Below are 24,134 nucleotides of genomic sequence, written 5' to 3'. Positions count from 1 at the left end.
AGGCCAGGATGCCAGAAGTAAGGACATCCTTCAGTATATCAAAAAATTGAGGGGAAGGCCAGACATTGCTAGAAAAACAGAATGCTAAGAGTGATCTCCACTGAATCTGCCAGATGGGTGATCAGGTGCTGTTTCCTTTCTTGAATAGAAAGGAAGCTGGAAAAGTCTGTTCTTTATGCTGCAAGAGGAAGCTAGACAACTAATGGAGAAGGCTGTGGATGTCCTGACATTCACAGGTTAGACAGCAGTTATCTTCCTTAGCCTGGAAATGCTGTGAGGAAGTGTCTCTTCTGGATACACAAGCAGTTACAGGGTATAGTAAGAAAGAAATTCTAAAAGAGACTTCAGCTCTGTTTCCATGAGCTCATATGTTGTTTTGAAAACCAGGTGACTGTTTTCAGTTTTGTACTGCTTTCTGGAAGCTGAATGTGAAGTCTAAATTTGATTTCTGTCCCAATCCTTTGGATTACTGCAATTCAGAAAGGTCTGGAAAATGCTGGAATATTCATCCTGAGATACTTGTGAGCAGACTGAAGCTATCATCTCAGCTATTTTATTATTTGTGAGAACTTGTGGAGGGTGGGTGAGGAACCGTGAGGCAGGAAAACAGCAGAAGTTTAAAAAAGAAGGAAGGGATGAGGGACAGGGCAAGAAAAGCCAGGGAATTACGTCTGCAATACTGGTAAGCTTAACTTCTGTCCCTGAAAGAATTCTGTAGTGAATAAACAAACAAAAATTTGTAAGCATCTGGAGGATAACAAGGAAGCAAGTAGCAGCTAATATGGATTTGTCAAGAATAAACCATGCCAAACCAATATAGAATCATAGAATTATAGAATGGTTTGGGTTGGAAGGACATTTAAAGACCATCTAGTTCCAACCCCGCTGCTATGGGCAGGGACACCTTCCACTAGACCAGGTTGCCCAAAGCCCCATCCAACCTGGTCTTGAACACTGCCAGGGATGGGGCATTCACAACTTCACTGGGCAACCTGTTCCAGTGCCTCGCCACCCTCACAGTGAATAATTTCTTCCTTACATCTAATCTAAACCTACCCTCTTTCATTTTAAAGTTTAAAATATAATTATTTATGGCAGAGTAACAGCCATGTGAATTGGAGAGAAGAGTGGATATCATATCCTTAGTTTAGGAAGGCTTTGTAACAGTCTCACAGGACATTTTTGTAAGCTGGCAGGAGAAACATGGTTAAGGTGAAAATAATCATAGAACAGGTACAAAACTGCTTGGAAAACATACTCAGTGAGTTGATATTAATGGCTCATTGTCAGAACAGAAAGAGCGAGGATCCATATAAGTCTGTCTTGTGCTATTTGGAAGTTTTGTTAACACCCTGAATGATGGCAGATAGAATATACTTACTGAACTGAGGATGACATGAGATTGGGAGGGACTGCAGACATTTTGGAAGGCAAGATTAGAATGAAAATGACCTTGATAAATTGAAGACATGGTCTGAAAAAATTGGATGGAAGTCAGCAGGGACAATACGCTGCACTTAGGAAAAACAAACTGTACAAATACAGCATTGTGAATGACTGTTTAGGAGGTAGTTCATAAAGTGATTTGGGAGCATAATGGAGGAACAGAGATCAACAGAATTGTGCTCTTGTAAAAATGTGTAAATGGTAGTATTAGACAACATATAGGCATCATTTGGAGAGAGTCTAAAGGAGGTGAAAAGGGAATGAGCTTAGATCTATAGAGCAGAGCTGATAAGGAGTGTTTGGCATTTTTTAGCTCAACTGAAAACAAGTGCATACATAGCAGGTTTTGAGTGGATAAAAACTGTTGCATAGAGGAAAGGAATCTGGTCTCTGTTTCTGTACTAGGATAAGAAGTACTTGTATTAAATTTCAGGAAGAAAATTTCAGGCTAGATAGGATATCAGGAAAAAACTTTGTAGTGGTAGGTATAAAGCTGCACTGGAGTCCATTCCTTAGAGAGGTTCTGAATTTCCCCACTGGGGAACTTTAAAACAGGCTGTGGGAACTTCTCTTGGGAAAGGCAGAAATAGTCTGGGGCAGGGAACTATATTTAACATCCTGTTGAGAGTTCATATCCAGCCTTATTTTTCTGTGTTTCTATGTGGTCCTTCCTGACATAACAGAAGTCAGGTATTGTTATCCTCAGCACCCGAAGAGCTGTTTGCCTTTGCTTCATCTCTTTTAAAGGGGGCTACACTGAAAGTGGGGAGGATTGGATGCAGGGGTGGAACTATTTTGTGTTAGGGCAGAGGTGAGAGAGTGGCTTGCTGCATCTTGTTCTTTTCTCTCTCTTTGTGTATAAACTTTGGAGTTGGGGTGAGAGCGTGTTCTTGAATGTTCCAACTTCATTTTTCATCCTACTCCACATGGCGTATCCAATTCTCTCACCAAAACATGCTTCTTACTATCAGAGGTGTTATTATTCATTTTTATTTTACGGTAACGTAAAATATGTTTCTACTCAATCTTTACACAGATCCCCCTCCCCCACCACTACTTTTCCACCCTCTTACATAGTCAGTCCCTCAGTCCCCTGCCTTCTCTCTCTCATACAAGATAGAAGAGTTTTAGATAAATTTCCAGAAGAGCCCCCAAATCCAGCATCACTCCCTATCTCCTTAGCATGGAACAGGCTCATCAGCTGCCTTTATACTCAGTGAACCACATTGTTTGTACTTGACACAAATGGACCACGTTCCCCCTTTTCCAGTGCCTAAAATACTGGCCACCCTTCTGTCCCTGCTGTAGCAGGCTCTGCTGTGCTCACTGATGCCTGATTTGACCGGTTTCCTTCCCAGATTCATAGTTTATTGCCCACCCTCTCCCTTCCAGCTCCTTGTCTTCATCCCTGTCCTCCTAGCTCCCCTCAAACAAAGGCTTAGCCTCCTCATGCTCTCTCCTCATGTGGGCTGCCTGCTAAGGCAGCAGGAACAAGATTTATTACCTGTTACGGCTTGATCTTTTATACTGCCTGCCTCTTTTCTTGATTGTCTTGGCCATTGCCTCGGGGCAGTATTAAAACTACAATCCAGGCCAACTTATTGTACACCTTCTACCTGGCAGGTTAATGAGAAGGGCTTTTCAGCTGGTATGTGAAGAAAAACCTTCGGTTACAGACTGTCAATGGCTCATTCAGTTTTCTCTCTTGAGCTGGATGTAGCCTGTAGGCTTGAAGGCTAGACCGATCTGGGCTTTTACGTTTGGGTTTCTTGGAGCCCCAGCAATGTTTCAGATCCCTTATTCGCAAAATTATTTGACCTTACTGGAGGTCTGTAGTTGCATATTTTAATGGTAATGCCCTGTCAGTGAAGCCCTTTCACCAGATAAAACAGTGATCCAGTTTTGGCAGTAAACCTTCCTGTCCACCTTGTGTACCAGTCATGCTATAAAATGGAGAGATCGCGCTGCTTTCTTATAGGTAAAGTGAGAGCTTTGGGGGCACGGCCAGTTCTGCCAAACGGAACCAGCCAGTCCAACAGCCAAACGCTAACGAGTTTCCATTTGGAGCTAGCTGGATGATGTTGAAAATTTGTTCTCAGGTGCTCAGCGATAGCAGTCCCTTTCATTTACTATGCTGAGAGTCGCATCTCCTGCCACTTCAGATGTTACGTGAGTGACTGGCCTGTGTAAGTGCATTTGATGAAGGCATCCTGTGTACAGTCTTGACACTTTGCAACACGAGCCTTAGGAAGGAATTTGTGGTGCACGTAGTTCAGATTTGGATTCAGGGCAGCATTCTTTTACGATGCTGAGGATTACCCTGTCTTGTGCCTAAGCAGAAAGTTTATTGAGCTGAAACTGCATGATGCAGTGGTCCAAAGAGAAAGCCAGAAAAACCTCCCCTGCTTGCTGGTAGTGGCTAACTCTGCTGTTGTGGGTGATGGGCCCAAAAGTGCTCGTGAGCTTTGATGGCAGTGATTCCCAGCTGAACTTCAGGCTTACGATTTTCAAATCCTACCCTGCAGTTTAGTGACTTTGTGTTTTCCCTATAGTTGGTAGACAGCTACTCAGAAGGTAGTTTTCTGTATTTAATCCAGGTAAGTCTGATGTGCAAATGTAGTTTTTTTGAAGTGATCCTGAACATACTTTAAAATCAAACTGGATACAGTCTTCAGCTTAGGTTGTTTCATATAGTTCAGTTTATGCCCTTGCAATTTAAAACAGAATGGAGGCATTTTTCACTCTTTCTTTTAAATTCTCTAAGGAAATACTTTATTGGATTGTAATAGGTACTATAGGTATGAGATCACTTCAACTTGTAAATAAGTCTAATTTGATACACCTCCGTGAAATGCAGATTCGTGCATATTGGCACTTATAGCGACAGCTTCCTTCGTTGTGCAAGTGCCATTAATTCATATTGGTTTGATTCCTGTGAAACAAGTCTTGCATTAGCATACATACCATGCAGTTGCTATTTGAAGTCAGCTCCCTCATGACTGTTTGTAGCAGTCACAAAAATGGGCTGTCATAGAGTTGTTATGTCATGTGGCATTTGATAAAATCTCAAAATAGTACTGTTCATGCATACTACTTTAAGATCAAATCCATACTGAAAACTTCTGAAAATTTTCTTCTTTGGGCTTTGCTTTCTAGTGCCTGGATGTACATTCCAGCACTGTCCATAGGAAAGATTTCTTCCTTTAATTTAATTTCCTCTAATGCCAGTAACTAGTGATCAAACCAATCCATTGTTAAAGCTGTTAAGTAGCCTCAACCATCCTGTTTTCACTTGGGCAATGACAGCATTGGCTTTGCGTGATGTGAGCGATCTGCCCTGAGTACAGTCATCTGATTTTGATGTTAGCACCTGTGTTAGGAACCTAAATGCCTTGAATTCCCTCTCTGGCTAGCAGAGAGAGAGAAGGGTGCTTCTGGAGTGTGGCTGGACCTACCGACCTCCGAACCTCTGGAGATGTATTTCTCTCTCTCTGTCTTCATTGCCTAAATTGAGGTGGGATAAGTCAGGACAGCAGAGCTGCAGCCTTTTGTTGTGCAGATCCTTCTAGTGATTCAGCTAAAAGATGCTGGGTCTTTGAAATTTTGCACCCTGAAGTGTGAGATAAGGTCGGTGATTGAATTTGAATCTCTTCAAAATTCCTGTGCAGTGAGTAGGAATAGATGGGACATCAAAGGCACATTCTGTAGACCGTAGCTTAGGTCACAGACAAAAAAAAGCTACAATCAAAATCAAATCAAACTTTACCTAGTATTAGTGCCTCATGTAATAGGCAGTCTCATTTAATCATGCCCTGATTACTGAATATGGGTGGGAGGAGAAAGGGAGTAAGACCAGTACTTTTCTTAATTTGTTGAATAAACATGTAAACAATTTTCTCTGTGAAAAATTGACCAAAAAAGTAAGAACCTCCAAGTTCTGTCCACAAAGGCTTAAACTTACACACTAGAGGACCATGAAAACTGTCAAAAAACCCCCGATATTGAAACCTGAAAATGAGCATATAAATAATGAATAAAAGATCTGAACTGAATGGTAAGATATAAAAATCTATGTCTCTTGGGGCAAATATACTGAAAGACAATATTTTAGCAGTAGTAAAATATTACAGTATCCATATATGGAATTTAGAGTCAAAAGAAACAGTCGGATCATCTAGTCAGACTTCATTTTGTTTCTCCTCTGTGAAACCTTAAATCTTGCATCAGACTCCAGTGTGTCTCCTAGATATGTGTCTATTCTCGATTAGTTGGCAGACGAACAATTCATAAGCAAGGGAACTTTTTGTTTATACCAAAAACTGTTTCACTGTTAAAAATATGTTCCTAATTCATCATCTTAATTTGTCTGGCTTCAGCTGTTAGCTTTCTATTCTTGTTACACTTTTTTATGCTAGATTACACAGAACCTTAATTTCCAGTATTTTCTCTGTGTGAATCCACTTACACACAACAATTGAGGCACCTTTCAATGTGCTTTTTAATAAACTAACATCATTTAGCTCTTTAAGTCTCTTACTGCAAAGCATGTTCTCCAGTGTTCTCATTTTCCTGTTTTTTGATGATTTCCTCAATTTTTCAAATATTTTAAAAAGTATGAACAAAAATCCTGTACATAATATTAATCACAATTTGTATGGGTGCCGTACAGAAAGGGACATTCACTCATTATTGTTCTGCTTGTAAAGTCTGGGAAAGCACTGGCTCTTTCTTGCCATGATGTTATTGGGACAAATATGAGAAGATGCCCTGTCTCCTCATCTCAAGCTTTCATGTAGCATCTATATTCCATAGTATAGTATTTCCATGCCCCTTTATCCCTTTTATTCCATAGACCATAGGCCATGAGGTTTGCTTTCAGTGATCCTACCTCTATAACTTTGCATTTGGCTGTATTAAAGCACATTTTGTTTTACTGGATCCAGGTAAGCAAATGATGCTGGTAACTTGTCAGACTTCCCCATCCTCATTGTTATTTATGTTTGTATCCGTATGCTTGATTTTATGCCTGTTTCTTCCTCACTGATTATGGTAGAGCATGATGATCATTTCACTGGCAAGTATTTTTCTGACATGTCAGTTAATCAGTTTTCACCCCATTTAGCATGTGCTTTATTGATATTATATAGTGCCAACTTTTTAGTCAGTCATGTGTTATTGAATGAATTGCTTTACAAAGTCTAAACCAGGCAATTTTATTGGACAAATCTGTAATCTTATCAAAATCCTGTTAGTATGATGAGAATTTTTTTTTCTCTAAATCCATACTCTTTGCCATTAATTACGTTCCTGTTCTTCACTCTTTATCAATTAGGCTTTGTATTAGCTCACTCTTTCTTTTGTCTTGGTTGATGTCAGGCTAACGAGTCGTGCTGCTTGTTCTTTAAAAATTAATGGCACATTAGCATTCTTCTGGAATTTCCCTGCTATTTCAAGATTTATTAAAAATTAATAGAAGAGATGAGAGATGCCCTCAGTTATTTGGGCCTGTTGATTTGAATATAATTATCCCTAGCAGATGCTGTCTGATATTCTCCTTGGTTACTAATTCTTGAGTAGTGAAATCTGTGTTTGCCAAGTTAAAATGTAAAATGTGGAATGTTGCCAAAGCTTAAGCTTGATGTTTGTAGTGTTCCTAAAGTCATGGGTCCTTTAAGCATGCCCTATCTTATCTTTTAATGTGATAAAAATAATAAATAGATATCAGAGACAATCTGTTACCAGAAAGGTTTGAAAGCTTTATAGTTATAATTACAGATACAATTATGAGAAACATTAAATATGGATGAAGTTTTCACACTCACAGTTTAAAAGATAAAACAGATTTTGTTCTCAGATTAAAAACAGGAAACTGGTTCTGTAAGTATGGGACATGATGACTTTAGATCTAAGTTTGTCTAAAAGTAACATAACATTTAAACATGACCCTCAGGAATGCTAAGATTATAAAATATCAGAGGAAGAATTGTGCCTAGACATATCTGTAGTCCTTAAACCAGAGAGGTACTCTGAAATTTCTTTAACTATCACCAGTGATTGTGGATTATACTGTTACTGAATTACCTAGAACCTGTAATGACTCCGGCAGCAGCATTGTCCTAAGTTGCAATCTCTTTCTGCACAAACTAGATCTATCAATAGAACTCATTTACAGTATGACTCCCTTTCAGTGAAGTTAACGGTTATATATGTGTCTGACTTCAGTGACAGGAGAGTTAACTGACAGTGAGTACATTTTGAAAAAAACTTGCCCAATAATAATGATAAACTACTACTGCAAATTTTAGAACTATCAATATCACTGGTTTATACATCAATATCTTCCTTGTTAAGCTGAGGTCATAATGTGATAATAATTATGCAAATGATCAGTGGAAAACTTCATGATGGAAACAAAGTTCTTATAAATATAATTACTATAACACAATATTATTATTCTAACAATTGTGCAGGAGCAGCTGTTGTTATTGTTGGGTCTTTCTGTAAAAAGAGCAGTAGTGTAAGGAAGTAGTCTAGGAACCATCTGTTGCTAGCAGTTGATGTTCAGAGCTTCCCACTGGAGAAAATGGACTTGTTTGGGTTAGCACAGTAAGAATTAAGATACAGATTTGGGAATAAAAGACACATTTAAAAGGACTAATGAAAGGAAATTTGCCTAGGTGCTTAGATTGCTTTCACAGTCACCAAGCAACAAATAAACTTTAACCCTTCTCACTTTTATTTTTTACAAGGAGTCAGACAAAAAGCAAGCAGTTTTCCATCTAGGCTTCCTATCTTTTACATTCCCAGAGTCTCTGAAAACAAGCGTAACTTGGAAAATGAAAGAAATATTTTTAACTACCTAGTAAGATCGGCAGCTGTATAGTAGTTGGCATGAGCTATCTGAGCTTTTAAGAGGATGTATTCTAAATAGAAAAGTTATTTAAAACTTCCCTTCTGCATAATGTTACTGGTATAATGTTGTCACAGGAACCTTAGTCTCAGATTTCCTGATTTTTATTGGTATAAAATTACAGCCATTAATTATGGATACGCCAAGAGTATTTTTTTTTCTCTTTTTCATCTCTGTAAATCGTATTCTTTAAGAAAAGTCTCTTGATTGGAAGACAAGTGCTCAAAAACTGGACGGTGGTACAGGGGGAAAGCAAACTAAGGCTGATGACTTGGCTTATTAACTATAGGAGCCATCATTTTTTTTTAACCTGAAAGGGCCTGATGCAGTTATCCATGCGTAGGCATTTAGTGCTACTTGAAATAACTGATGTATCCAAGACACTCAGGTATGACACAGGACTCTCAGGTGTGGCACAGGACCTGCAGAGACCTGTGACCTCCTAGATCAGCATCTAAAGGTTAAGAGGGTTACCATCAGGCATCCCAAATGGCACTAGCAATCTGTGTGAGGAAAATCAAATTGAGTTATAAGTCCTGGGTATTTGCACGGACTCAATTGCAGGAGGGAGCTTTAAATCTAGAATGCAAAGTATTTGTGACTACATAGAGCTTATTCAGCATTTGATGTGAAAATCTGTTTTTTTGTATGATTAAATGTACTAGTAAGAAATTAGCAAGAAAGAAGTTAGTATTTGCTATACCACATCTGTGACCTGAGAGGTTCCATTATCATTAATCTGCCAGTCTATACATATCTTGCATTTATCTTTTGGTGCTTCAAAGAAAGCTCCAAAAGCAGTGTTAAAATGAGGATGCTCATGACACAGCTGACCTTATTTTCCCACTATGAATCCAGCTGTTAATTTACAACTCATTTCATAAAATACTGATATAATATAGAATTTAAACCTTAAAAAAATTTTCATGGGCTATAATAATTGTCTAGAATGGTGCAGTGAAGGTGTTTCATGGAAGTAGATCACCCTGGTTTCCAGAATAAAGATAAATCAATTAGATATCATTCACCTATATAATGTAAGAGAACAGTATTAATAATACTCGTGAGGTAGCTTGTCTAAAGTCAATGCAGAATCACAGTATTTCTTCATCAGAAAATGTTTGAGTGATCCTGGCCCAGAATCAATTTAATTTGAGCTTCAGGAACTTCTCTGCAGCATGGAGCTCTGTGCTCTTTTCCGGGTTTATTTTAGATTCATTGCTATATTCTCACTAGCTTGGTGCTTTTGCCTTGTGTTCTGGCAATATGGCAAAACAGAAGCGTCTTTTAGAAAAATGTATAGGAATGGAAATTTTTTTTTCAAAATTCCATGCTCAGAGTTAGATGTCTAAATTCATATAGCAGAAGAGGAAACTGAATTCTTGATATCTTAAAGAGAAATCTATCTCTTATCAATCATCTGATACAAGCCTATTTCTGTATTAGTACTTTTTATACAGCAGTGTCCATTTCGCATTTAGGTTCTATCACTTTCTGAATTCATTAGTTGACATTAAATCACAGTTATTGAGAGTAACCTTTAAGCTCTTCAGAACGACGTAATCCTTCTCTGTTCTCAAAGGTTTTTGTCATCCTTCAGCATATGCTTTGTGTGATTTTGATGAAGCGAGGTTCACGCAGTCCCCCAGGTCACTAATGAAAATGGATAGCACAGAACACAGTGCCGATTCCTCTGAGATCCCAGTTAACGTATTGCTCCCTATTTGGAAGCTGTACCGTTGCTGCTTACTTGCTTTGTGATCCACCAGCCATTTTTTATGTCTGCCGTGGTATTTGTACCAACACAGTAGTTCTTTAGTCAGCAGCTGCACAGTGCCTGGTTTTGGTGCAGAGGCAGACATAGGGTTCCTTTCAACTCGCAGAAAATCCTTCAGCTCCAGCTGATTCATCTTTAGTTACTGGACTTCTTTACCTAATTAACCATTTGGAATGGTTTTTTAATACCTTGTCAATAAATATCCTTAATTTTTTTGCTCTAATTTTCTAGATCTGGAAACTACATGAGTAGATTGGTAATTTTGAATGGCTTTCTGGTAATATCTTAGAAAACTAATAGAATACCAGAATAAAAAAATCCCATTTTTTCTCCATTTCTATTTTCAGCAGAGAAAGTCAGGCTAACAGAAAATAGGCAGTTAGGAGCTACCTCAAGTAATTTGTCTCTTCAGTTGTCAAAACCTCTCTTTGAAGAACAGCCCTAAGCAAGAGATGGTGCTCAAAGAGAGATTGTGCTCACATGCGCACATAGTGGTTGAAAGACCAGTTTTGCTACAGATGCCATGGAAAACAGGCACATGTACTGCCAGGACGCATCAATTCAGGTTCTTCTTGTGGTGTACATATGTAAATATGTAGTCAGAATGTTCTTCAGGCACTTAAAAACGTGTCAGAGGAGCACTCCTGTGTCTTTTGCAACAATCTTATTATTGAGGGATTCTTATCAAGGGATGTGGAGTCAATTATCTCCGCCTGCATCCTTTGCATTCCTGTGCAGAACTAATTTCTCAGCTCACCTCTTGGATTGATGCTGTGCTCCATAGACATTGAATGCTCTGCATAGAAATATTCAGTTGGTCTATTGGGATGAATTATTTCTTTGGTCACGTTGCAAGAATTTGTAATTTCATCAAGGCACCCTATTCAGCAAGATATTTAAGCACATTGCCTAGTCAAACTTCTAAGATGCTTAAACTAGTTATGTGCTGAATCAGCATCTTGGTACTTATCGTCTTATATTGAAAATGCCTGCTGATACTCTAGCCACTTCTAGATTGAACGTCTAATATTGTCTAGTCCACATAGACTAGTCTATGCTTATTTACTGTCTTGAGGCAGAACACAAATTGCCTAGTGACGTTGGTCCAAAAAAGGCCTATATCTGTACAGGTACTATAAGCAGAGATTCTTCCTTTTTAGCCTAAATCATACTCAGTGCATGGAGACAGCTTTTCTTCTTCAGAAGGAGGTTTGATGTGATATAAAAATGACCTAGGTTTAATGAAGCACTTAAAATGTGCTTTGCATTGTAGCGATTGAGCCAGCAATACTTTTAATAATATGCCCTCTCACTGCTAGCCTCTTGGATCTGAGGGATTTTCTAATGCAAACCATAATGTAAAATTCATTAGCTACCAGTAGCCAGGGCTCTGAATCTGCTTGAGCCAATGAATTAATTTTCATTTCTGAGAATATTCATAAAATGTTGTCTTATGATAATCCTATATATTGTAATGGTTTTTAGATGGCAGTATCATAAACCTAACGTACTTAAAGCATACAACTGGGTATGAATTAACATATTCTAGTATAAAGGAATTAAGATGCCCAGATGAGTTCTTAAATCCTTGAGTGACACGTGCTAAGCATGTTTACAAAAAATGAAATGAGTACACATATGCTTGTGTATCTGTCCTTCTTTCCAGTTACTTACATAGCTAAATTTCGTGGTGTTCTTTAAAACTGTAGCTGGAACTGTACGTGTGTGTGTGTGCATGCATGCAGGTATGTATGGCTCTCTGGTATCATGAAGAAATGACTACAGGATGGGTGCAACTACAGCTCTTTCTCTGCATTTATAATTGCCTAGGAAGAATTTTGTAGGAAGCTTTAGTTTCACACTGACAGATTTAGACTAATCTATTGCTATCGCATGCAGTGCATAAAAGCAAGAAAAATAAAGTAATTAAAGCTTCTGTTCACCCAATTTAGTTGTCAAAATGCATCTGTGAGTTAGATTAAAAGAAGAGGACTTTCAGAAGAACAATAAGATACTAATTATAGTAAAGGGCAGACTGACAAGTTTTACCTTTTCTGTGGACAAGCAAGATTAATTAAAATGATGAATTTTAAGGCACTGGTCTGAAGCCTCAGGATAATAGGGTGAATACTGCAAGATTTTCTTTGTAACTTTCAGCAATTCATTTTGGGTATTTCTATATCAAAAGTCTGTGCTGTGACCAGGAAGTCAGAATCAACATGAACATGAATGGAAAAATGCTATTGACTGTTTTTTTCTCAGACTAGAACTCACCATGATTAGCTTTTCAAGTCTGATTTGAAATTGCCCTAGAACTGAACCAAAAATCAGGATTTTCATTTGCTGGATGAGAGGATACAAGCAAGGAGAAGAATGGACATTGCTTAGCTGTGTGGCTATTCAGCACAGTTGGAGCTCTGTCATATTGCAACCTTTCTTCTCTTTGGTTTACCCAGATGACTCATAGCACAAGTCACACGAATTGTCACTTCTGTGCTGTAATACTGTGCTGTGTTGCTTTGTAGACCCTAACAGGGAACTGCTCAGGATGGAGGGAGGTGGTTTACTAAGGTTACCTCTTAACTAAACTACTTCTTGGGAAATGAGGTGACCGGTGGTTTGGTTTTGGCAAAGGACTATGTACTGCAATTATTAACTGGGTGCTGTAAATGCTTAGGGGGAATCAACTGCCTGAGCTTCTCCTTACCAAAGTTCGGGAGTACTTGGATACCCATCTTTATGTGTACATGCCACAGCCACAGATTTAACAGGACAGGGAGCTACAAACTTGTCCTCCCTCTCCTTTTAGCTTTTATGTCCCTTAGCGCTGGACCTACCTGAATTCCCATCGCAGTGCAGCGTGACAGAGCCTCTTCAGCAGCTCAGCCCCAGGTGCCAGAGTTGCTGGGAAGAAAAGTGATGCTCAGCCTCAGGAAACACAGTAAAAAATGGCCAACACACTGTGTTGTGGTGCTGTCCCTTGTCTCACGATCTTTCTATTTTTCAGTGCTACATTTTCCAACATAAATCAGTTTGAACCAGTTCAAACAAGTTCAGATTTTTTCACCTGTTCTACCAAATGATTATTGGACTGACCTAAAAGTGAATCAGATCTGTTTCAGTCACAGCAATACCTAGATACTAATTGCACTGAACATGTAATGATTTGGCTTCTTGCCTGTGCCTATCCATGGTGGAAACCTGGCCTGACCAAGGTACGAGAAGCTGAATACATACTCAGGTGGCTGACAAGTCATCCACAATGATCCTTTTAAAGAGTGTCAAAGCTAGCTCAGGTAATGTCTGTGAAGTCAAAGTCACGGTATTGACTGCAGTTGAACACGCTTTCAGGATTTGCAAAGGAGCCTGAAGTAGTAAGTGTCCAAATTGCATTAAAGAGCAGTTGGAGCAGCTGAATGTTAACTCGTCTGTGTCTTGGAGAGTCTCCATTTTTTATGGGGTCTCTAGGCATTAGTATGAAACTTCTGCTGTTAGTATTTGTACTGTCATTACATAAGGCTGAAGTCTTAGGAGCCTGTTAGCTTGCCCTTTATAATAAGTGCTTAATTAATGAAAATAACATCTACAAACAGATAGCAAATATAATAGCTAATGCACTTTAGTCCTCTTTCTTTCAAGTGTTTAGTTTTGCTATGGGCTGAGTTTATGTAACACCTTAATTTTGTATTTTTCACAGAAATGTAACCTGGAATAATTTAGCTATCCCAGACACCCACTGTTCCAGAGAGCTAGAAGAAGGTTACCAGTGCCCACCTGGATTTAAATGCATGGACCTTGAAGATCTGGGACTAAGCAGGCAAGAGCTGGGCTACAGTGGCTTTAATGAGATAGGTCTGTCCTACTGGTAAAATCCATTTCAGTATCCATTTAAAAATGTTTATGAAATGAATAGAACAGATAGCTCATGTCTGTGCTGAAAAGATATCAAGTGCAATCAGTATTCTGCTCAAGTAGAGCACATGCCAGAAAGAGAAGCTGTGCTATTTGCTTTGGAATGGTGAAGTTATCATCTATATTTACATTGCCTGGGATCCCAGGATTTAAATAACTTTAAAACAATGTCTTTATTTAAGAAGAGTCAACTGTTGATTATCACCAGTATGCAGATGCGATGACTCATTTCTGTGTTTTATTTATGATTCATTTTAGAGTATATAATTCATCCTATTTGTCTAATTTTAGTAGTAATTCCCATGAAAAAAAACCCACCCTGAATTACTTTGATAATCATCTTGGTACTAAAGAGAAGGGGAGAGAGAAAATGAGATCATGTATATCTGTGGCAATCTCGATCCAAACTGTGTTAAGTCAGAACATCACCCAGAAAAATGGTTGGGAGTCAGGCAGATTTTGCAATACAGGTGCAATTTGTGTTCTGTTAAAAACACTGCAGAGTCACCAGGAGAATACATTCTCTGCTAGCTCAATGTGTCATGCCGTCCCCATGGGGAAACAAGCGTAGAACAATAATTCAGGAAGGGTGGCAAGAGGATGGGCAGCTGTGGCACGATCCATATCCAAATGGAAAATATGCAGTTACCCTGTCAGAACATTATGGTTATCTTACATTTATTTAACAGACAAAGGTCCAACAGGAGCCTGGAGCTGTAAATTTTCATTTCAGCACAGGTAGGGAAGTCCCTTCACACGATAAAGCGTTCTTGCAGGCCATATTCTTTCTGATGCATCTCCCTGACTCTGAAAAGCTTTTTTTTTTTTTTTTTCCTGGCTTGAGCTCCAGACTGTTATCCTGGCCCCAGCTGAACGTGAAGGTAATAAAAGGTTTAATGACTGAACGACTGCAATCTAAGAAGTTTTTTTGAATATTGAAAGCCTTTGCAGCTGAAATCACTTCAGTTAGTTCCCAGGCTGCTGAATATACACAATGAGCCAGACAGTTACAAGAAATAGTCTGAGAGTCCTGTTACAACAAGTACTCTGTGATACCAAATACTTTCTGATCAAAATCTGCCATTTGTGTCCTTTCCTTTTTCTCGTGAGAAAGGGAGAAAAAAAATGATTTCAGCCAAGCTCCATTCTGTTTCCTCTGGGAGTCAGAAGTGTACCAGTTGTACTGCTAGCTGAATAGCACGACTGATAGTACCTATGTTTTATATAATTTTTTTCTTCAGTAGATCTCAAAGGATAACCCTATTTAATCTCTCAGACAACCTTCAGATTCCTAAGTTAGCAGCATACTGCCATGCCTGGGTGAACGTGAGCTGAGTTCACACTAGAAGCTAAAAACATCCACATGCAAGTTCTCTTGTTTGAGAAGGTTTGGCAGGGGAGCGTGGGATAGGTGTATCACCAGAAGAATTATGCCTCAGATTTGAAATCACCCTTCTTATCTTGACATGCAGAATAGTTTGTGGCATTGAAGGCTGTTATTCAAGCTGCCTACCTCTGGTCACCAGGGAAATGTAGTTGCAAAGTTGCAATTCCTTAGACAAGCTTAAGTGGGTAGATGATTCGAGCAAGGCTCAGAGTGCTTAATAAAGGAGGCCAGTATGTTTCTAATGATGGGGGCAGGTTGGCAAAGACAGGTGAAATAGTTTGTCCAAGTGTCCTGGTTTCAGCTGGGATGCTTGCAAAGCTAGTGGAAAAAACAGGGCTCAAACTCTGGTCTCCTGAGTTGCAGTCCTATGCTTCATTAATGTGTCATTCTGAGTGCTGCATTTTAAAGATCAAAGATTGCTAATAGACTTAGGAGACTTTTCATTGATATATTGTTTTTGTCTAGAAATAGGTAACCAGCATATAACACCTCTCGGTACAGCAGCCAGAAGTTAAGTTGAATATCAATTGAAAGCTGGTTACTAAACTTTAAAATACTGGTTGAGACACAGAAGCTTTGCCACAAAATGTTAAGCAAGCTTCCTCAACTTAGGAATGTTATAAACAGGGTTATAACCAGCAGGTTTATCAATATTTTATAAATCTCCATTTTGCGATGCATCTTTGTATGTAGTTAACAGGTAAGTAATGCAGTAGATCTTTTCTGTGTAATTATCCTATTTTATTGTATACATTCATTGATATTTTACTTGCAGATACTATTATGCAGCCTGTCCTGTTGGTTCCTGAAATCTATCATTACAAAAGTCACAAGAGCATAGCAGTTTGGTAGCTACTGTATAATTAGTACCACTTAATTTGCGGTATATAAGTACAAGCTATGCATATTTGAATTTGATCATTACTGTTATTTTTCTTCTCTTTAAAAAAAAAAGGGAGGGCTTTTTACAATTTTATTACTGAGTGAAGACCAAGCTGTCCTAATCAAATAAAAGTTAAAAGAGTTTTTTATACTGTGAGGGCTATGCCAAATAGGTAGTTTCATATTTGGGAAATCCCTTAATTTTGGCCATACCCTGCTCCCACTTTTATAAATGGCTTTGCTTTAAAGGGATGAAAAGTAGAAAGATGATAGTGTAAGTTTTGGTACTTGACAATATATTTATTTCCCAAGTTTTCTATTTTTAGTTTTGAGGTGTTCTGTCTATCTGTTTTTATGTATGCTTCTATGCAAGTATGTATGTATTGTTTAAGGAAGAACGTAATTATAGACTACTGATAAATATGGCTTGAGGTTGTCCTGTCAAGATAATCTAGGCTATCCCCTCCCAATGTGAAGCAGACTCCACAGTCTTTCCAGGCAATCTATTGCACTTCTTCATTGTCTGTACTCTTAGGAAGATTTTCATAAAGTATAACCTGAATCTTTGTTTTTTGCAATTTATGATCATACTTTCTCACCTTATTCACTATTGACATAGAGAAAACTTTAAAAAAGCTTTTCTGCTTCTTTCAAGACTATCATTATGCCTCTTCTACCCTCTGTGGCCCTGCTGGGCCATATAACTCCAAATGTTTCAGTCTTCTGCTATAGAACTTACACTTCATACCTTAAATTATTCTTATTGTCCTTCTCTAGACTTTCTCCAGCTGATTCACCTCTTTGTTGAAGTGCAGTAGTGGCAGAATACCCCAGTAGAGCCATTACTTTACGTGTTTTTAAGCTCTATTACAGTTTCTACATCCCAGTGAGATATTTTCCATTTTCAGAACAGCAATGTTGTGGATGATTCATGTGTTTTTCTGGTTTGTTACAGCCCTCGTGTCCTTTTGAAAGAGCTGCCATCACTGTTTCCCATCCTTTGTTTGTTTACTTGATTATTTCTTTTTAAACGTAGACCCTTACATTTATCTCTGTTGAATAGCATACTTTATTTTTTTTCAGACTATTTTTTCTATTTGCAAAGTTCTGCTGGACTTTTAATTCTTTCCTCCTTTCAGTGCCTCTTAGCTTATTTTTATCTGAAATTTGATGAGTATTATTTATTTTCTATCAACCTGGGCAAGAGTGAAAAAATAAATAGAACCAGAGCTAGATCAGACTCTTCTGGAACCTCAGCTGACAGTCTTCCTTTCTGACAATATTTCATTAATAGCTGCTCATAAGGACACTTAACAAATGGTTTTTCACCTATCACAGAGTAGTTTTACCTGATGTTTGTGAAGGTAATTTTTCAAATGTGGGCCACATCAGCATATATCTGCAGCTAATGCCTCTGTTCTTCAATGGACATATTTCTAGATTGGAGGTAGAATGAAATTAACACCAGTTGGTTTTGCCAACTTTACTGGTGTAACCTCTAATGAGAGTGCAGTTACTAAAGGCCAGGGAAGTTCTATCTGGCTGTACCTGTAGGAGAGTTATGAGCATCAGTCACAGAGGTCTGTCTCAGAACTGTTTGTGAAACTGGAGAATTAATGAAATACTGAGTGCAGAACCAATTAGCTAAGGCCTCAGTACCTCAAATCCCTTTCTCTTGGAAGTTCTGAAGTGGGAGGAAGAAATAGTAGAGAAAGAATAATCTGCCCCGCTAGGTGAGGTGACTTCAGATGTTTCAGGTTCCAGCTGATGGGAGGCTACAAGAAGTTCCTGCTTTCTTCTAGTAAGTTGCTCATGAATTCGGTAGAAACCCAAGTACTCCCTCCAACAGTTTGACACAGAATTTGACTTCTTGAGTAGGTGGTGTTCTTATACAGTAGGAGCCTTCATATTAAGTAAAGTCTTTTATCCGTCAGGATGCCTGAAAGATTTTTCAAATACTACCTGTGGGGCTGAGTGGGAGTGAGAGAAAGGATCTGAATGAAAGGCTTAGCTGGCTTTGTGGATGTGGGTGGCAAAGCTCCTTACTATTGACTATACCTGTATGGTACTGTCAAGCTCTTCTCTTTCTCAGACTTCTTAGCTAATTTTGATTCAGGCTCCTATAAAAAGGTTGATGTTTCCTTTATATTAGAATAGCCTTCAGTCTTGTCTCCCACTGAGAGCATCAGGTACGTTCACAGCTGGCCTGTTTCTTCTTTCTGATTTTATTCTCTTCTTCTCTGTGTTTTTCCTAGCTGTGTTTAATTCCGTAGGGTGTAGCTGATAGCATGACAGTATTATGAAGTGTGCAAAAAAAGTTGAGCTAAATATTGAGAAAAAATGACCTTTGTTTTGTGAATAAACCCCAGTAATTGTACAACTCATTAGGCATGTGATTGTATTTGCATAAGTATTTGCATCTGATAGATCTAAAAAGCATAACTATAATTGTTGAATTAAATAAGAGCATGCAAGACTTGGCAATTGGAGAACTATGACAAGTAATTCTGCGTTCCACGTCACTGTTTATCTGAGTGTGTGTCTACCTTTAGTCAATATTTAACATGGCAGTAATTGCTGTATCGGGGCCACACTAAGGGTGTTGGTGGAGCTGTCTATGTGCGTGCTGCTGGGAAGGGTACCACATAGACACAAATGTGCCAGAACCCCCACTGTTGCTGGATCCTGGGCAGTTTTCCTCCTTACCTGTACTTTCCACACAGTACAGGTCCTTTTACATTCAGATTTTTGTAACATCTGGCTAGTAATCATTCCACATGCCTCATGGGTGCAATCATCTGTAATCATCTACAGATGTACACTTGCAGCTACATTACTGATTTTACTCTTCACGTAATCCTAGAGAACATTTTTTTCATGATTTACAGAGCTACGTATTGCTTCAAATATTCTCAAAAGGAAAAGGAAATCCTGAATGAAAGATACCTAAAAGTTAAATATTCTACAAAGTAAGCAGGAGAAGTTTTATGCCGTGAAAGATCATTCTGAAAGGAGAAGAAGATCTTATTCTATGGTGTATCATCAACCCATCTGTCAATTGCTAGGGCCAATACCCTATCAAATGATACTAATTACATCTCATACCTGCAGAGAGCATTTGACAAAGAATACCATATTAATGTCCATTTTACATATAGGAGATAAACACACACATGTTGTATCTTGGAGACAAATAATGAAATTTCAATGGTAAGGAGTGCTTCAAAGCACATATACAAAAATTACATCTGTGTTAAACCTTACTTGCCTTACAGTAGAAGAGAACACTGTTCAATGGCACAATGAGCCAGCAAAATCATCTCATTTTATGGGCTGTAAAACAGTAACAGAGCTTTAGGTCTCAGATATTTCCCACTTTTCTTATAAGGCCTTTTCCTTTATAATATGTGACCCAGAATTTAAATATTTTTGGCATGCCTACAGTGGAAAGCCTTTTTTTAAATTGGTAATTAGAAGAAAAGATTTTATATGTCACTGTGAAAAATGTCTGCCATGATTAGATTAAAAGTTTATTAAAAGATTAATTTAATGTTTGTGCAGGGAAACATCATGTGGAGTGGGGCCAAAGTCAATTTCCTCAATTCACTTATAGGTATTGTTTTAATAAAAAACTTGTACAGGGATCAAAATTAGACCCTTTATTTACCCATAAATTGAAATTTTATCTACCAAACAAGAGAGTTACATTGGTTCTGTTAGGAGTTCTTTTATGATGGGAAAAATAGTTTCAGGTGTGCAACCAGTTTGAATTGCAAAGGCGCTGCTCTTAGACTGGAAGAAGATCGGGGTGGCATTATGTGCATTGTTCAGAAAGAAGGAATTAAAGTTATGATAATATGCTGTGAATCTGAATTTTGCGCCTCACTGCCACAATCCGTTAAGTCCATTTTCCATGAGAGGTTTAATGGTGCCTAGAGGTTGGGTACCTATAATTCATAGTGGAAGTAGTGTGTTGAGTGGTGAGGTGTGATGGACACACGAAAGCCAAACAGCTGGAAAGGGAGGAAGGATGCTCACACCAGTCTGGAATAAAAGCTGGAAAGTCAAGTTAAATCAGATCCGCAGTTAGGTACTCCTAGAAACAGCAAGCATTCAGAGCTACAAGTCCCTTTGTTTATGTGGACGCTGTATCATGAATTTGGCTGCAGGAGACTGATACGGGTTCTTAAAGAAAAAGTAGGTGTGACCCATGTTTTTATATAGTAGTGCAGTGGTCAAAGTGAGAGACCCGTGTTCTGGAAGGACGCCCTTTTCGTCCCCGTGCAGGGGCTGGAGCAGAGCACGCTCCCTTCCACCTCCCTTCCTCCGAGTCTGGAGCAGGAGGAATTCCTGGCCCCGGAGGAACTGGTGACTAGAGGGAGTATTATAAAGACCTGCTCTTTGTCGTCCTTCCATGAAGTTATTTCCAATTTTTCTCCATGGACTGCCTAACGCAAAAATGTATAAAACCCCCTTTAACGTTTAGGAGGCTGAATGTTAACAATATATACCAACACAAAAGAAAACACTTGGAAATCCAACTTGCCATTCCTGCTGCCACTGGATGAAGAAAAGAGCCTGTCGCTGGTGGTAGAGGCTGACCACTGAATTTCTCTGTCACTCCACACCCACCTGACACAGCCTGCTTGTCTCTTGGCAGCAATATTAGCAGCTACTTTGTCTTCCCAGGTCCCTGGCATGGGGAAGAAAGGCAGGTGGATTATGACTGATTAGTTGTCCTGGGCAACTGCTTGCTTTGCCAGCTGAGACTTCAAGGTCCATGAGGAACAGTGAATTATGAGTTGATGAACAGAATAAAAATTATATTTGCGGGTTATTTGTTCAAAGTAGGAGATACAACTCATGGTGAAAAGCATTGCAAGGGTGTTTTCAGCCTCCCAATATGCCTCCTTCCTCCCCCACTGGCCTTTCATAGTCATCTCCACCTGAATGAAGCCAGTGTCGTTTTGCACAGGCATCAATGGCCAGAAATGCAGATCAGCGTCACCACCACAGCCTGAATCCCTTGGCTCTGAGTCATTTGGTATTTGGGATAATAGAAAGGAATGAGGGGACTGAATTGTTAAGTCAGAGCCTCCATTTAATTGTACCCGTTAAAGACTGAGAGATTGAGCTCTTGTGAAAGAAGTGATGGTTCAGTAATGATTTCATCAAAATTTGTGGTCAGACTCTTTTATTCTACAGATGATATGTACGTTTGATATCCATATTGAGTCTTAATGCTCTGTTTATCCTAGCAAGTGCATCATAGTATTAAATACTATGATAGGCAGGTCTAATCTTATTCCACTTACACACCTCTCTGATTCAGGCACTTGCACGTAAAGTACCTAATAAGGAGGCCTTCATCCATGACTGCAGCCTGTGGAGTTATCATGTGGTAACATGACAAGCGATAACGATGTTAATGTGTGAAGGTGCCAGAATGTAATTAGGGAAGCCATTCAGACTGTCTAGCGATAAAACTCGTATTTTCTAAATGGGAGCCAAAATGACTTAAAGCATGCCCCATTAGTCCACTGATTGAGAAACCAGTGAAAATCATTATTTCAAAAAGGGGTGATAGATTTTTGGTTTTCTCACTGGAATTCCTTCCTAGGCCTTGCAGACAGAGATCAATAGGGCCCTGATCCCAGCTGAGGCAGTGTCATGGGCAAAAGAGTCTCCACTCGGGGAAATTCATTTATTTGTTTTACTGTCAATTAACATAAACTTTTAATCATTCATTCAGGTATTAAGAAGCAAGGGAGACAGTTAAAGAGATGCTTAGGGAAAACACCTTTTTTCTTCACCTGTCTCAACTTCAGTCCACGCACCTCTCCTCCCCATGTCCTAGTCCCCGCTCCTCTGCTTTTGCAGCATGGGAAGTGGGGAGTGGTTTCCTTTTTTTTGCTGCTCCTTGTTTCTCACTTTGCTGCTGCTGCTTCTTTATCATCTCCTCTGCTCTAGAATGGGCTTAGCCGTGGGCTGCAGTCCCTTCACAGGGTGTCCCTGCTATGGCGTGCCCCCTGCTACCAAAAGCCTGCCAGTTATGCCCACAGCAGGTACCTAAATAAACCTAAGCATGACAGCTTAGACCAGCTTGACCTCGGCACCTTCGGAAGGTTATAGAAGGTTTTGGTGAGCCTAGAGGAGTAAAGAAAACGGTTCATATGCCCTGTGCAGGTGAGAACAGTTTGCAATCCTCATTGTGTTGTTCTTCTTGGGAAATAATTCTAGTTACAAAAGGATGTGAACGCTGTGAGGAGTGAAGCATGGCTATGTGAATAAGGTAAACAAGTTCACTTTGTTCCTTAGATATAATGAACACCTCGAAAGGGAGTCAACTAATAAATCCCTGTTTAGGCTTAAGGCACAATACTGTTTTCACTGGTCACAGCTTCTTAAGGACCTGCTTACAAGGCCGTGTTTAGTTTCTCATCAGAAAGAGTTTAATAACAGAAGGCTCTGGGAGTTTTGTTTTTTCTTTGGGGTTTCTTTTTATTTGGCAGGAAAGGTACTAATGAAATTCAGTGGTTGGAAGTTGAATGTAGACAGATGTATTTAGGAAAACTTGAACATTTTGTATCAGTAAGTGTCACTACCTAGAAAAATAATCATCAGGAGGTTGAAGTGAAAATACTTGGTATCTCTCCTAAAACCATGCTAGAGCCCACACAGAAGTTACTGGATTTGGTGGAGGAAACACTTGGTGAAAATCTCAGCTTTTTTTGCTATACAAATTAATTTTAAATCCTTCTACTGTAATGATGGATTAAATTATCCCAGAGGTTCCTTTGGGCCTTAGGATTGATTACTTATTCTTCAGCTTGACAGTTTTGTCTCAGTCTTTTATGTGGCCAAGAAGTGAATGACCTGCAGTCATAGTGTAGGAGAAGTTGTCTTTGTCTTTTGCTTTGTGTTTTTCCAACTATGATTCTGACACTTGGATATTTTAAACAAGATATAACAGAAGACAAGTAATGCCGACCTACCATGGGCAGTGGGTTAGTATTTTCTTTCATTGTAAAGATCTGTGCTGTATTTGAGCATTTGTATTCTTGAGTGTTGTTTGACTTTACTCCTGGTTTTACATTTTCCTGTTCTCCAAACATTTCTTAATGATTCTAAACCTGTTCTTCCTCCCTGTAGTGAAAAAAATACAGATCTACAATATATTCAGTTTTCACAGAATACGAAAAAGCACTTTTTGGACACAATATTCCTTTCTATCCATGCTCACCTTTAATTCCACTCGCTGTTTAGCTGCTCTTTCTTTTGAGGTTCCAAATGCCAGTTTGTGTAGAGGCTTAGCCTCAGAAAGCACAATAATGACTATCTTTCTACAGAGGTTTTACCCACAAACACCCTTTTCCATCATGCTTTTCAGCAGAACGTGTAATTTTTTGCCATCATGTAAGTCTGAAAGTACTGGAAGCTGTGTTTACATTACACTTACTTGTGTTCTTTGTTAGTATTATATTTTGTAGAGGATACAGGACAATATCTTTTAGATCAAATTTTCCTCTCACTGAAATTTTCGTGATACATCAACTAGAAACAGTGTTTTAAGGACTCTTGTCATGATCCAAAGCAATAAAAGTAGCTTTTCCTTCATGATTTTTTTCTCAGAAATTCTAGACTTTTATTCTGTTCACCAAGTGTGGTGGGTTGACCCTGGCTTGATGCCAGGTGCCCACCAAAGCTGCTCTATCACTCCCCTCCTCAGCTGGACAGGGGAGAGAAAATATAACAAAGGGCTTGTGCGTCGAGATAAGGACAGGAGAGATCACTCACCAATTACCATCATGGGCAAACCA

The 24,134-nt window shown here is 38.9% G+C and overlaps 1 protein-coding gene across 1 annotated transcript in view; it reads left to right on the top strand.

Moving 5' to 3' along the window:
* The window catches only part of NALCN (sodium leak channel, non-selective), a 229,905-nt gene that overhangs the window by 30,308 nt on the left and 175,463 nt on the right, over positions 1 to 24,134 (top strand). The window contains exon 6 of the mRNA XM_010578299.1: positions 13,831 to 13,985. Coding sequence (XP_010576601.1) covers positions 13,831 to 13,985 — 155 coding nt within the window. The remainder of the gene's footprint in view (positions 1 to 13,830; positions 13,986 to 24,134) is intronic.

The sequence above is a fragment of the Haliaeetus leucocephalus genome, unplaced genomic scaffold (genome assembly GCF_000737465.1).
Source record: "Haliaeetus leucocephalus isolate CR32 unplaced genomic scaffold, Haliaeetus_leucocephalus-4.0 Scaffold626, whole genome shotgun sequence".
Classification (NCBI taxonomy): Eukaryota; Metazoa; Chordata; class Aves; order Accipitriformes; family Accipitridae; genus Haliaeetus; species Haliaeetus leucocephalus.
Note: the sequence above shows the minus strand (reverse complement) of the source record. Positions and strands in the feature narration are given on the sequence as shown.